Below are 15,681 nucleotides of genomic sequence, written 5' to 3' on the forward strand. Positions count from 1 at the left end.
AGCATGGCCCCTGGATTCTCTATCAGCCCAGAACTAAAACAATTTCCGAGGCCAACTCTTCAGACAGGGATTGGACTGGACTGTGGGACATAAAGTGAGGAGTGTGCCTCTTAGCTCAAGTAGATACACGAGACTAAATGGCCAGCTTCTGTCTGGAGGTGAGATGGGAAGGCAGAGAGGGTTAGGAGCTGGTTGAATGGACATGGGGAATCAGGGGTAGGAAAAAGGAGTATGCTGTCACAGTATGGGGAGAGCACTTAGGGTCACATGACAATGTATATATAAATTTTTGTATGGGAAAAAATAAAAATAAAAAAAAAGATATATAATTGATTACAGGATTGGTTTGGTCAGACAATGAGTTATCTTTTCCTGCTTAGCATATGAGCAAAAAAAAAAAAGTGTTTTATTTCTAGTAATATGGGTAAGATTATGATAAAATGAGCATTCTCCTATGCTGCTAGTGAGAATCTGAGAGTATAAACACTCTGGAAAATAATTTGACAAGAGCCTTAAAAATGTATACTGATCGAATGATTCTACTTTTAGGCTCTGTCCTCAAAAATGATCAAAGGTGAGAAAAAATATTTATTTAGCAAGAAGTTCAGTACAATTCTTCTGAAATATAAAAAAGCTGTGAACAACCTAAACATCCAACAAAAATTATGGCACAGATATATAACAAAATATTGCATAACAATTTTAAAAAATTTCAAATAATTTCAAGTGACAAGAGAAATACTCATGATAAAATAAGAAGTTTAAAAAACTAACCCACAAAAGTACATATAGTGCCTGGCTACCACTACCGATCATCCTAACCAGGGACCCAACAGAAGGGCCCGGTTAGAATGGGAGAAAATTTTAGAACAAGACTCAAATTCATAAAAAAAGACCAGAACTACTGGACTGATAGAGGAGGTCACCTTTCAGCCAAATAATAGATTTGCCTATAAAATAAACACTAATGCCCCTGAGGAATGTGCTCCTTAGAACTATCAACTGTACAAGACCAAACTGGCAACATTTACCCAAAAGCAAAGATGAGAAGGCAAGGAGGGGCAGGGGAACTGGAGGGATGCAAATGAGGAAGGCAGGGTAGAAATGGGGAGAGTGGTGACACATTGCAGGGATAGCAACCAATGTCACAGAACAATTTGTGTAGGATTTGTTGAATGGGAAACTAATTTGCTAGGTAAACTTTCACCTAAAACATAATAAAATGTTAAAAAAAAAAAACTACATATAGCATATGATCCCATGGGGCGATAGGGAAATAGAATATACCAAAATGTTAATAATAGCTAAGTTTGGGTAAGAAGATTATGTTTTTGTCATTATATAATTCTGTGTTTCAATAAAACACATGCATTGCGCTTATAATTAGGAGGAAAGAATGAGTTATAAAAAAAAAAAACTTAAGGTTTAGCCTGTGCTCTGCCCCTTCTCAGCCGCTAACCAAAAGGTCGGTGGTTCTAACTCACCAGCTGCTCTGTGGGAGAAAGACGTGGCAGTCTGCTTCCATAAAGATTAAATCCATTTAAATCCATTGTCACTGACTCAATTCTTAGTCATAGTGACCCCATAGGACAGGGCAGAACTGCCCCACAGGGTTTCCAAGGTGTGGCTGGTGGATTTGAACTGCCAACTTTTTGGGTTAGCTGCTGAACTCTTAACCACTACATCACCAGGGCTCCCCCATCAAGATTACAGCCTTGGAAACCTGTGGGGCAGTTCTACTCTGCCCTATAGGGTAGCTATGTGCCAGAATAGATTCCACAACAATGAATTTTGGGTTTTTTTCTTTTTGGTTTCTGCCTCTCTTCTAGATGCCAACAGCACATTGTACCTCTCATGGTCTCACACTGTCTTAATGTGTGAATTTGCCTTATTTTCCTTACTAAATAATAAGAGCCTTGACATCAGAAATATCACACCTCTTTGGATACTTCCCAGTGCCCAGGATGGATTCAGTAATAAACATTTGTTGAACATTTTCTCCAAACATCAGGTTTTCTGCATACACTTCAGATTAAAGTAATTGTTAATAAAATTGTTAAATAAATGAGAAGACAAAGACGTACAGAACTTAACTACCTAAAACAATTTCAAAGTGTTACATGGTGTTGCCATGTCACTCAGCTCCATGTCATTTGCATTTAGGTGCAAAGGCTTCCCCAGCCTTTCTGAGGGAATGGAGTATGGAAGAATGTGTGAAGAGTAGAAGTCTCTGAATAATGGAAGTGAAAGGATACAATGCTGCTGACTGTGCTCCGCTCCATTCTATGCATTTGGGAAATATGGGAAAGAAAATGGTAGAAGTTCCTCCTCTGATTAGTCTGGAGAAGTAGAGCCTAAGACTTCTGCATCTACCAGCAGATCTGCTTCAAGAAACCCATTACCCTGCCTCAGGACCACAGTCTACAAATGAGTCCAGACTGCAAAGCTTAAGACCATTTACAGAATTTCAGGGGTTTTTTCTCCCAAGCTGTGCCTGAATAAATGTTTATCTAAACGTGAATGAAGTAGTCTGAAGGTGCTTTAGGCGAGATATGAGTGGGGTCATCCTTCTGCACTTCTCATTTCTCTACATAATTAGAACCAAGGGGTATTTTTAAGAGCAAAGCTAAGTTTTAAAAAGTTTATTCTACAGAAAAGTTTCTTTATTAAATAGAGTTTCTTTTCCTAACGTTGCTTGCAAAAGAAGGGACTATTAGTAAGCTGAGTTAATCAGGCTCGGTTTCCTGTTACTAGTCAATTCCCCCATTTAGTTTCAAATTTCATAACTTAACCCCAATGTTACTATTTTAAAATAAAAATATTATATTTACATATGACTAAAGTAACCTCAAATTTCTTAATTAAATAAAAGAAATGGAAGGAAATTATATAGAATGTACTTATTAAAGCATCTCCCACTTCAGAGAAAGGCAGAAGCTATTTGGAGACTTCAGCCAACAGGAGAATGTGGGGATTATGTAGCCAACAACACAAGAGATGAACATTAAATGAACAGTATCTACCCTGAGAACCAACAGCAGTTGGTCAAATTTCATTAACCTTCCTTTTAGGGGGCAGACATGCTCTGATTCCCTGTATGTTAGTTGTTAGTTTTTGTTGTTAGTTTTTGTCAAGTTAGTTGATTCCGACTCATGGCAACCCCATGTGTGCAGAGTAGAACTACTCTAGGGTTTTCACGGCTGTGACCTTTTGGAAGCAGATCGCCAGGCCTGTCTCTAGAGGAGCCTCTGGGTAGATTCAAACCGCCAACCTTTCACCTACTAGTTGAGCACTTAACCATTTGTACCACCCGGGGACTCCTGATTCCCTGTATGTTGTTGTTGGTGGGTGTCATCAAGTCGATTCTGACTCATAGCAACCCCACGCAACAGAGTAGAACTGCCCCACAGCACTTCCTAGGCTGTAATCTTTCCAGAAGCAGATCACCAGGTATTCCTTCCTCAGAGCCGCTGGGTGATTTCAAACTGCAAATCTTTCACCATGGCTCCTTCGAGTCCCTGCATAGCAATGTCTAAATACTAAGCTGACTAACGGAGCTGAAACAAAATCTAAATACATGTATACTGGAGAAAAGCAGGAGAGTCTGGTGAATAACCACAGTAACTCTTTTTAGGTTGTCTGGCAATGAGCTAGCAGGGACCAGGGAGCTTCCCAAGAGGAGGGCCATGCCTAACCACTTCCCATGGGACCAAGGAGCTCCCAAGGGATCTATGTGCTGGGAAGCTGGCATTTCCCAGCACTCTCCTAAAAAACTGGCACCAAAGCTTAGATTGCTTGCTCCTAAGCCTAAAACATCTTTCCACCAAGCAAAGAAGTTCTCATGCTTTTCTCTTAAAAGAAAGAGAGGGAAGGAGGGACAGAGAGAGAATGAGCAATGGAAGATAGGATCTCTCTGGTGGAATCATATCCAGTTTAGCCAGTTGCAGTCTAGACCAAGCATGTCTCTCTGAAGAAGCCCAGAGAACAAGGAGTCAACACACTGTGGACTCTTCTCTCCGAGTTCCAGACTGCACTAAGTGACGCTCACTGGTATTCACCCAAACACTTTGCTCTTCAGCACTAATACTAAACAATAACCAACTGAATCACCTCATTTAGTCACACACACTAGTGATGAAGCCCCTAGGTGGCACAAAAGGTTAATGAGCTTGCTGCTAACCAAAAGGTTGGTGGTTCAAGTCCACCCAGAGGTACCTCAGAAGAAAGGCCTGGGATCTACTTCCGAAAAATCAGCCATTGAAAACTCTATGGAGAAGGATTTTCCTTTTATCAACCTCAACCTTCTGACTATGGAGAATGCAAAATGCAAGGAGTGAGACTGGACACTAAGGTGATACCCAGAGGAGGATGTGCACTGTCAGAATTTCAACTGCTGTCTTTTTGGTGCCTTAGACATTAGCTATGTTAAGGCAGGTAGTATGTGTGGTGGGTTGGACGTCACAGAGGAATGACTGACTGGGATTTTTCCCCAGTGGAACACCACAGAGAAGCCAGGGGAAGAATATGTGACTCTCAAATGTGAACCAACGTCAGTAGAAACTGAACAGCAGTGGGCTGCTAACAAACAAGGCACATCAGCTTTACTGAAAACCTTGGCTAAGGTAACCAAACCAAAAAGAACTATTAAAAAGAAGAAAAAGTTTCCTGTTCACAAGAGAATGCACGAAGCAATGACAACCAAAAACCTCGGAAGAAGATTCCAATTCCTCCATTACCTTCTAAACTGCCACAGAGTAACCCGGTTCACTGAGACATTGTGCAGGCCTGTGCCATCAAGAAAAGCTGAGCACCGAACGCCAGAAATTAGACGCATATAAGTGACTCTGTGAATATGCTTACCCAAATCAAAAGACTATTCCTGTTATCGCAAAGGAAGCCAAGATCCAGACACAGTTAAAAAGAAAATCAAGTGTAGACAAGGGGAAAACACCCCTAGAAAGTTCTGAAAAAGGAAGATGCTTTCTGAGGAGAGTGATCCTCCTAAAGTGGCTTCTCCCCTTGAGGAGGGGGTACTTGCCCTTGAATCTACTCTACTGGAGAAAGTTAATACAGTTGTGGTGATCACTTCAGTCTGTGTTGGCCTCCTAGATAAGAACGGCAGGCAGGGCTGGGAAGGTGGCGGCAGTGGAATCACCATAAGAGACCTATGGTGTCAGGTGGTGTGTGGTACATGGGAGAAGTCTCCCTGCAAACACAGATGGTTGGGTTCAACTGAAGTTTCATGCTAGACAAGTCTGGGTCCCTGAAAAACCGGGAGAGTGAGTGCTGTCTTCTTGTTACCTGCCTACGATTTTCCACCTCCGCACCTGGAGGCCAATATGTTGTGCCCCAAATGTGTTCAGAGGAACAAGGTGTTAATGAAAAGCCTCCAATGAAATCAGAATACCTGGGAAAGGGACACTTCCACGATTGCAATTAATAATTGAAAGGTTACCACAATGAACTCCATGGCACCACCGACAGCCGAGCTTCGGTCCATGCCCTCCCATGAGCCTGCTGACAGTGTTCACAGACTGGTGGGCTGCAGGTGTTACCCTTTGCAATCTGGATCCCCCTTCCCCAACTCTGCTTGCAGCTTACTGGGTTGGGGATACAGAAGACACTGATGTTTAAAACTGGAAAAACTTTTCATAAACTACCATTCATTCTAGCTAATAAAATTTTTTTTGAAAGCCCATACTATTAAAGTTTTCTTACCCCTCTGAAGTATAAATGACTTCAGCAGCTCTTTTAAGTGGGAAGCTCTTCAGCTGAGCATTGTGAAGGGACCGAATGAAGAGATAAGATCACTGAAGTTTCCGTCTGTGCTGGATTTTCCTCCTAGCATACTGACTTTAGGAGCCGCTCCTTTTTAATTGTAAGTTTAGTGACTTCAAACTTGAATATTTAAGCCAAAGGAAAAGTAGCTATTCTTTCCCCCACAAAACAAAATAAGATCCTTAATGTAGAAAACACTTTTCTGAGAATTCTGTGATTTGGCTCCAGGATCAAGACAGGGCCCTTCCCCAGCATTATTTTCACTTGTAGCTGTTTTGTGTCTTTCTGCTGTTTAAAAAGTTTAAGGTTACTTCCCAATCATAAACACAATGTACTGAATTTAAACTGTATGTGTAAAATAACTCTTCCATTGTATTTAGGGGGCCATATATACATGAATTCTTAAATTAGATAATGTTCTCAATTCAACAGGATTAAAAAAAAGAAAAAAAACTATGGAGCTCAGCTGTACTCTGACACACAGGGGGTTGCCAGGAGTCAGAGTCAACTTAATGGCAACTGGTAGCCTAGTGATAGAAAAGAGTCCTCTATGTTGACTCAGTCAAGAGAGAAATTACATACAGGTATTTGATACAATTTGAATGTAATTATCTCTTTTCCAAGAAAGGAAGACACTAATTTTGTTATAACTCCTGAGGTGAACATACTACACAATCAAGTTATCCCTTTAATAACCCTAACTTTGTCTACCACAGATCCCTTTACCGTTCCAACAAACATCTGGATAGCACATAAAAACACAGGCCGTTGTCTGCTCTGGCTATTACCTGCTAAGAATGCCCATACTCTTTCCCCTCTCTCCTTTCCAGTGAGCCACTATATTCTTCTCCCTCGACTGGACTCCCCTTTGTGGTTGCCAAGGCTGCCCCACCCATGAAATCAAGACAGACCACACAACGGATGATGGATGTTCAAAGATCTAAATGTTCTACATTACCTGCTTCTTCTGCCAAGTCAGGATAGTCTCTTGAATTATCTACAGGCTTCACAAACTAGAAAAATAGAAAGAGATACTAAATACAAACAAGTATAGTTAGAGTTTTCATAGCTGAGCATCACAGAAATCCATTCCTCTATTCATTCAAACAAAAACATATTGAGCCTGTGTGTATTCTCAGCAACAACAACAAAAAATGGAATTAAAAAAAAAAAAAAAAAACACTGAGCATCTATCATGTTCCTAGACGATCATTGTAATAATAACAACAAACAGTCTTTGCCCTCAAAGCACTTGCAGTCTAAAGGAAAATAGATAATTACACTATAGTGATATAAGTACAGAATGATTTGGGAGAGACAACTACCCAGCCTTGAAGGGAGGACAAGAAAGGCTTCCCAGAGGAATTGATATTTAAATTAAGTTCTTAAGGAAGTGGAGTTAGCCGAACAAAAGAGAAAGAAATTCTAGGGTAAGGGCTGGAAGTGAGAAAATATGGCACGATCCAGAAACTGCAAATAATTTGATATGGCAGAGATTGAAGAGCAAAGTGGGAAGCAGCAAGTGATAAGGACAGAAACGAAACTTAGGACCAACTAATGGAAACAACTAACATTTACAAGGCACTTGCTATGTGTTATGTATTGTGCTAAGCACTTCACATGTGTTAACTCATTTAATCCTCACAACAACCCTAAGGGGTAGGTACTATTAATATTACCACTTTATAGATAAGAAAACTGGGGCACAGAGAGATTAAGTAACTTGCCCAGGTCACACAGCTAAGAAGTGGTGATCGATTAGATGAAGTTAGAGTGGTTTGCTAGTCAGTGGTCATGCTAAACAGAAATGGCTTTCAAACTTTCTTTTGCCTGCAAGCCACAAGATGGATTTTACAACATAACCCAGTATATACATATATAAATACATAATTGAAGCAAAAAGTTCATTAAATAGTGAACCGTGTTATATATATTGATACAATACTTTTTTTTTTTTTTTTTACTGCTAGAGGCAACCTTCTAAATTGATTTCACAATCTACTAATGGGTCACAGGCACCCTGGTGGTGCAGTGGTTAAGAGCTCGGCCACTAACCAAACGGTTGGCAGCTGGAATCCACCAGCTACTCCTTGGAACCCTATGGGGCAGTTCTACTGTGTCCTATAGGGTCACTGTGAGTTGGAGTCGACTCGACAGCAATGGGTCTGGGTTTTTGGGATTAATGGGTCACACAACCCACAGTTTGAAACACTATGTAGACTTGACTCAAATGTCACACTCATTGCACAGTGCCAAAACACAACTGAGGAACAGAACCAAAACAAAATGTCTAACATGTGCTTCTCTCTCTGATCATCTCAATTCTTCTCCATAAATCCTTCATAATTCCCCAGTTCAGCATCTAAGATGCCTACTCTCCTCTACGTACTCTTCAGTTCACCAATTACACTCAGAGCAGTTATAAAAAGTACTTACTAGCTAAGTAGAGTACTGAGCTAGGCCCCAACAAGTAATAAAAATGCATAATGATTAAATTATCATCAATGAAGTAAAATAACTGTACTTTCACATTTTTTTACTGAAATCAGGGCAATTTTTAAAAGGTTAGTCAAGCAAACACATACAACATTACTCCTTCAAAATTAAAGCAAGTTTAGGCGGAAACTACCAATGTCCGTTAACAGTAGATTGGATAAATGTGATACGTTCACACAATGGACTATTTTAAATCAATGAGAATGAACAAACTATAACTACACATAAAATTACGGGTGAATTTCACAAACACAATGGTGAACCAAATAAGCCAGAACTAATCTATAGAGTTAAAGGTCAGAAGTCAGGATAATGCTAACCCTTTGGGAGTGAGGAACCAGTTCTGTTTATTGAGCTGGGGATTTGTTACATGATCATTTGTGAGAATTCATGCAGCTGTAGTCTTATGGTTTATATTTGTTTTTTAATTAATTTTTATTTTTTAATCAAAGAAATGCAAAAAAAAAAAAAAAGACAAAATGGCTTATAATAAAAACAGCAATCCTGGTTCACTACTCCCCACTACTAGTCTTTACTTGCTCCCCAAAACATCCACTTTCAATTCTTTTAGATATTTCTTCTGGTATAAACTGTCATGTTTCTAAGTATTCTTATATTACTGTTTTTTTTTCCTTTAACAGTTTAAGAAATTGTATAATGATCTCTAACAAGGGCCAGTGAGGATTAGGTCTCTCATGTCAACCCAACAGTTACACATCCCCCATCCTTCCTATAGAGCTAAATTACAACTCTTTATTTATCAGCAGTCAGTGTTTGGAGCCCTGGTGGCACAGTGGTTAAGTGCTATGGCTGCTAACCAAAAGATCAGCAGTTCGAATCCACCAGCTGCTCCTTGAAAACCTTATGGGACAGTTCTGCTCTGTCCTATAAGGTCACTATGAGACTCAATGGCAATGGGTATGGTTTGGTTTTACTGTTTACCTTATTAAGTAAATATCTTTATTACTGGGCCAAGTTGTGTACTATGACTACATTTCCTTTATTGTACAGTTTTATTGTGTGTTTCTTCCCCCGGAATTATTAACTACCTCAACTATTTTGAAGCACTTTTTTATTGTAAAATAACAGATACAAAAAACTGCATGTGCACACACAAACACAAATATATACGGTCTAATGGATTATTTTAAGGAAGACACTCTTGCAACCACTAACCAGACCAAGAAACAGAACTTTGCCTGCCACCCCAGGAGCTCCTTCTGCACCCTGTCCCAATCTCAGTCTCTACACCCCTCAAAGTAATCACTACCCTGCCTCTTACAGGAATCATTTCCTTATAATATTTCACAGTTTTATCAACCACGTTGGTATCCTTAGACACTATAGTTTAGTCTGGCACATTTTTTTAAATTTTATGAGTCTTTTAGATCTCTTTTAATCTACAGGTTCCCCTCTATCACTTTCTTTTCCTTTCAATATATCTGTTGAAGAACCTGGAGTATTTGACCTACAAAGTTTCCCACAGTCTAGATTTCTCAGATTGTATACTCATGTAGTTTAACATGTTCCTCTCTTCTCTGTATTTCCTGCGTGATCAGACTCACACTGTATCCCTCCGACAAAACTATAGGTTTGTTCTTTCATCAGGAAGTATATAACGTCTGATTGCTTCTCTCTTTGTGATGTTAGCAGCTATTAGCCCTCAATGACTAGATCCAGCAATTCTCAACTTCTTGGTCTCAGGACCCCTTTACACTATTAAAGATTATTGAAGATGCCAAAGAGCTTTGTATTATGTGGGTTATATCTATCAATATCTACCATATAGAAATAAAAATGTTGGCATTTTAAAAATATCTTTCAATTCATTCAAAAAAACAATAAAGCCATTATATGTTAACAAATTTTTTAAGAAAAATAACTATATTTTTCCCAAAAAAGTAAGAATGGCATTGTTTTATTTTTTATTATTACTTTTATTTTGAGACAATCTCAAACCTACAGAAAAATAGCAAGTAGTACAAAGAAAAAGTCACTGGGTGGCGCAAGCAGTTTGCTCTCAACTACTAACCTAAAGGTTGGTGGTTATAATCCACCCAGCAGCACCACAGAAGACAGGCATGGTGAACTGCTTTTGTAAAGACTGCAGCCAGGAAAAACCTATGAAGCAGTTCTACTTTATAACACATGGGAAATTTTCCTTTTCCTGAACCATTTGAGAATAAGTTGCCAGCACTCAATCACTTCAGTGTGTATTTTCTGCAAACTCTGATATTCTCCTTGACAACCACAGTATAACCACCAAAGGTAGGAATTTACCACTAATACATTACCACCATCTAATCCGTAGACCTCATTCAAGTTCCCAGTTGTTTCAATAATGCCTTTTAAAAAGGATCCAGTTCAGAACCATGTATTGTATCCACATACTGTATTTAATTATGTCGTTTTAGTCTCTTTCAGTCCTTCACGGTCATGATCTTGACACTTGTGTGTGTGTGTGTTTCAAGTGAAAGTTTACAATTCAAGTCAGTCTCTCATACAAAAATTTATACATTGTTATGTGACCCTTGTTGCTCTCCCTATACTGTGACAGCACACTCCTTTCCACCCCCGATTTCACATGTCCATTCAACCAGCTCCTGACCCTCTCTGCCCTCTCATCTTGCCCCTGGACAGGAAATGCCCACCTAGTCTCATGTCTCTTATCTTGCCCCTGGACAGGAAATGCCCACCTAGTCTCATGTATCTATCTGAGCTAAGAAGCACAGTCTTTATGAGTATCATTTTATGTCCCATAGTTCAGTCTAATCCTTGTCTGAAGAGTTGGCCCCGGTAATGGTTTTAGTTTTAGGCTAACAGAGAGTCTGGGTGCCGTGTCTTCCAGGGTCCCTCCAGTCTCAATCAAACCACTAAGTCTGGTCTTTTGACTAGAATTTGAGTTCCACGCCCTACTTTTCTCCTGCTCCCTCAGGGACTCTCTGTTGTGTTCCCTGTCAGAGAGGTCTTTGGTGGTAGCCAGGCACCATCTAGTTCTTCTGGTCTCAGGCTGATGAAGTCTCTGATTTATGAGGCCCTTTCTGTCTCTTGGACTAATGCTTTCCTTGTGTCTATGGTGTTCTTCGTTCTCCTTTACTCCAGGTGGGTTGGGACCAATTAATGCATCTTAAATGTCTGCTCGCTAGCTTTTAAGAACCCAGACGCCACTCAGCAAAGTGGGATGCAGAAGATTTTCTTAATAAACTTCGTAATGCCATTGACCTAGATGTCTGGAAACCATGGAGATCTTGACACTTTCGAAGATTACAAGCCAGTTAAATTTTAGTTGTCGTTAGGTGCTGTCGAGTTGGTTCTAACTCCTAGCAACCCTATGCACAACAGAACAAAACACTGCCCAGTCCTGCGCCATCCTCACAATCATTGTTATGCTTAAGCCCATTGTTGCAGCCACTGTGTCAATCCATCTCATTGAGGGTCTTCCTCTTTTTTGCTGACTTTCTACTTTACCAAGCATGATGTCCTTCTCCAGGGACTGATCACTCCTGATAACATGTCCAAAGAACATGGGACGAAGTCTCGCCATCCTTGCTTCCAAGGAGTACTCTGGCTATACTTCTTCTAAGACAGATCTGTTAGTTCTTCTGGAAGTCCACGGTATATTCAATATTCTTCACCAACACCATCATTCAAAGGCATCAATTATTCAGTCTTCCTTATTCATTGTCCAGCTTTTGCATGCGTATGAGGCGACTGAAAACACCATAGCTTGGGTCAGGTGCACCTTAGTCCTTAAGGTGACATCTTTGCTTTTCAACACTTTAAAGAAGTCTTTCATAGCAGATTTGCCCAACGCAATATGTCGTTTGATTTCTTGACTGCTGCTTCCACAGGCGATGATTGTGGATCCAAGTAAAATTAAATTCTTGACAACTTCAATATTTTCTTGGTTTATCATAGTGTTGCTTATTGGTCCAGTTATGAGGATTTTTGTTTTCTTTATGTTGAGGCATAATCCATACTGAAGGCTGTAGTCTTTGATCTCCATCAGTAAGTGCTTCAAGTCCTCTTCACTTTCAGCAAGCAAGGTTGTGTCATCTGCATATTGCAGCTTGTTGAGTCTTCCTCCAGTCCTGATACCATGTTCTTCTTCATATAGTCCAGTTTCTGTGATTACTGGCTCAGTATACAGATTGAATAAGTATGGTGAAAAGATCAGACCTGATGCATACCTTTCCTGATTTTAAACCACGCAGTATCCCCTTGTTCTGTTCGAATGACTCCCTCTTGGTCTATGTATAGGTTCCGCATGAGCATAGTTAAAGTGTTCTGGAATTCCCACTGTTTGCAACGGTATTCATAATTTGTTATGCCCTACACAGTTGAATGCCTTTGCATAGTCAATAAAACACAAGTAAACGTCTTTCTGGTATTCTCTGCTTTCAGCCAAGATCCATCTGACATCAGCAATGATATCCCTCAATCCACGTCCGTCTTAGGCTGGGTACTTTAGAGAAGCAAAACCAGTAAAGTGTATAAATATGTATATATAGAGAGAGATTTATATCAAGGAAATTGCCCACGCAGTGGTAGAGGCTGGACTGTACCAAGTCAGTGGGTCAGGATAGAGGCTTCTCCTGATTCACAAAGCCGCAGGGGCTGGCGAACCCAAGATCAGCAGATCAAAGAGCAGGTTCTTGCTCACAGGCTGCAAATATGGACGAATCCCAAGATCGGCAGGCATGGCCACAGGTAAGCTGCTAGCTCAATTCCCAAGAACCGGAGGTCAGATGAACAGGAGCCGGCTGCAGGATCCAGAACAATCAAAAGCCCACAAGCCTTGCCAAAACATCCGCTTATATTTGATGCAGGCCACATGGCCAAGGAAACTCACTTACAACTGATTAACTACTCACAGCACATCCCATCATGAGGGTGATCACGTATCAAATCTCAACAGGGAAGTGATCGCACTGTTATATGACTGCCAACACACTGAGAATCATGGCCCAGCCAAGCTGACACACATCTTAACTATCACTGTGTCCTCTGATGAATCTGGCTTGAATTTCTGGCAGTTTTCTGTTGATGTGCTGTTGCAACTGGTTTTGAATGATCTTCAGCAAAATTTTACTTGTGTGTGATATTAATGATATTGTTCAATAAATTCTGCATTCTGTTGGATCACCTTTCTTTGGAATCGGCACAAAAGGATCTCCTCCAGTCAGCTGGCCAAGCAGCAGTCTCCCAAACTTCTTTGCAATCCCACGTAACAGAGTAGAACTACCCTACAGGTTTTCTAGGCTGTACTCTTTCACATGTACAGAGGTACAAAGCAGACTGCCAGGTCTTTCTCCCATGGAGCCACTGGGTGAGTCTGACCCGCCGACCTTTCAGTTAGACCTTTCAGTCAGCAGCTGAGCACACTAATTGCTCACTCTCATTCTTTGTATATGTCTCTATAAAAACACTTATTTGCATGCTTATTTGTGTGCATGTCTGTCCCTTAATCCCTGCCTTATCACCACCACAAAAAAATGGAAGCAGCTGAAGTTTCACGGGTATGAAGTAGTATAGCAAAGTGTTTGAAACTGCCTGGCATAGAGTAAGCTCTACACCTCCAAACCTCTCTGACAAACTGATGGCCTGCTGTCAACCAAGTGGCAGATGTAACTTGGCTGTATTAAAACCTACTGACACCGAAGGCAGATATGAGCTGGTTGTGTTAAAACCTGTTGATATCCACCACAGGAATTCTCTCTCATTTCCTACACTGAATAATAAAACCTCATTAAGAGAACTTGAAGTTGTCTGGGGAATTCAGCTATTCAAATTAAGTACCATATCACAGGAACCCAACGAATTGAGATCTTCCTCGTCATCAAACCCTGTCCCAAGGCCCAATGATCAACCCAGAGGGATGTACATTGGCCTAAGAAGCATATAAATAACGCTTCTCTCTACTCCCATTTCCTACCCCGTGTTCCCCCCCACCCCTCTTCTCTCGGAACACTGTAACTAACACCTCCCCCACCTCCACCTCCCAAAAGAAATACGTCTCCTACTTCCCAAATGGTCAGAAAGCTCTGTACTTTTCCAAGCTGTTGTTTGGTGGCATCGAGCTGATTTTCAACTCATAACGACCCCATGTGACAGATTAGAACTCTCCCATGGGGCTAACCCGGCAGAGTTCTACTCTGTCACATGGGATCACTATGAGTCAGAATGGATTCAACAACACCCAACAATAACAATGATCTTTATGGGAATCTTTCTGCCGAGGAGCTGCTGGGTGAGTTCCAATGGCTAACATTTTGGTTAGCAGCCAAGGGGTTAACTATTGCTCTACCAGGTAACTGGACATTCAACAGCCAGTGGAGGATCCAAGTAACACTAATAATATATTAAAAAAAGCTTCACTGCCCACCTATATCAAAAGTTCTGTCTTCCAGGAAACTATAGGATGATCTCCAAGTTTCTGCTTTACAGTGTATCAGTCAACTTTTCTATGTACTACTATTTACATGTTTTGATTGAATTGTGTACTCTCAGCCCAACTGTAAGATAATAAATATTTTAAGGCTGTTTTTTCAGAAACAGAATTCTCCCTAGGAACTCTCACAAAGCATACCTATCGAGTATAGTTCAACTAACATCTACTGAGGGTCTTCAGGCACTAGGCATTTTCAGGGTGCTAGAGATACAGCAATGAATAAGCACTCACCCTGGAGGAGCTTTGACACTAAGGGATAATATAGACATGTGAACAGATCATTCCAGTATATCATCGTAAGTAGTAAGACAGAGGAGAGTATAAGTATCCAAGGGCAAGTCAGGAAGGTCAGAGAAGGATTCCTGGAAAATATAACAACTGAACTGATCCTTTAAGAATGCAAAGTTCATCGAGTGAAGAAAAACGCTACAGGGAGTGAGAACAACAGAAGCAAAGCCACATAGGCATAATACAACAGCACAGGGAAGAAACTAAAGGCTGTTTGTTTTACTAGACCAAGGGAGTGGGGAGGATGTCAAGAAATGAGGCTGACATAGACCACTGGAAAATGACTGAGAATCCAGACATAAATTCATCCACCTATGAGCAGCTGATATTTGACAAAGGCCCAAAGTCCGTTAATTGGGGAAAACGCAGTCTCTTTAACAAATGGTGGTGGCATAACTGGATATCCATCTGCAAAAAACTGAAACAAGACCCATACCTCACCATGCACACAACTACCTCAAAATGGATCAAACACTTAAATATAAAACCGCAAATGATAAAGATAATGGAAGAAAAAATAAGGACACATAGCATAAACACAATACGAACCGTAAGTAACAATGCACAAGCACCAAAAGAGAGACTAGATAAATGGGAGTTCCTAAAAATCAAATACCTGAGAGTTCCAGCAAAATGGCGCTCTAGGCAGAAGCACCACGCCGTCCCTC

General features: G+C 40.5%; 1 protein-coding gene and 1 pseudogene across 2 annotated transcripts in view; one reads left to right on the top strand and one right to left on the bottom strand.

The window, feature by feature from the left end:
* Window positions 1-15,681, bottom strand: part of SCP2 (sterol carrier protein 2) — a 155,460-nt gene that overhangs the window by 128,881 nt on the left and 10,898 nt on the right. For both annotated transcript variants that reach the window (XM_023727059.1, XM_023727058.1), the window contains exon 2: window positions 6,737-6,791. In XM_023727059.1, the coding sequence (XP_023582827.1) occupies window positions 6,737-6,791 (55 nt within the window). The remainder of the gene's footprint in view (window positions 1-6,736; window positions 6,792-15,681) is intronic.
* Window positions 4,325-5,440, top strand: LOC101347737 (developmental pluripotency-associated protein 4-like; annotated as a pseudogene).

This window comes from Trichechus manatus, unplaced genomic scaffold, assembly GCF_000243295.1.
Source record: "Trichechus manatus latirostris isolate Lorelei unplaced genomic scaffold, TriManLat1.0 scaffold00015, whole genome shotgun sequence".
Taxonomy (NCBI): Eukaryota; Metazoa; Chordata; class Mammalia; order Sirenia; family Trichechidae; genus Trichechus; species Trichechus manatus.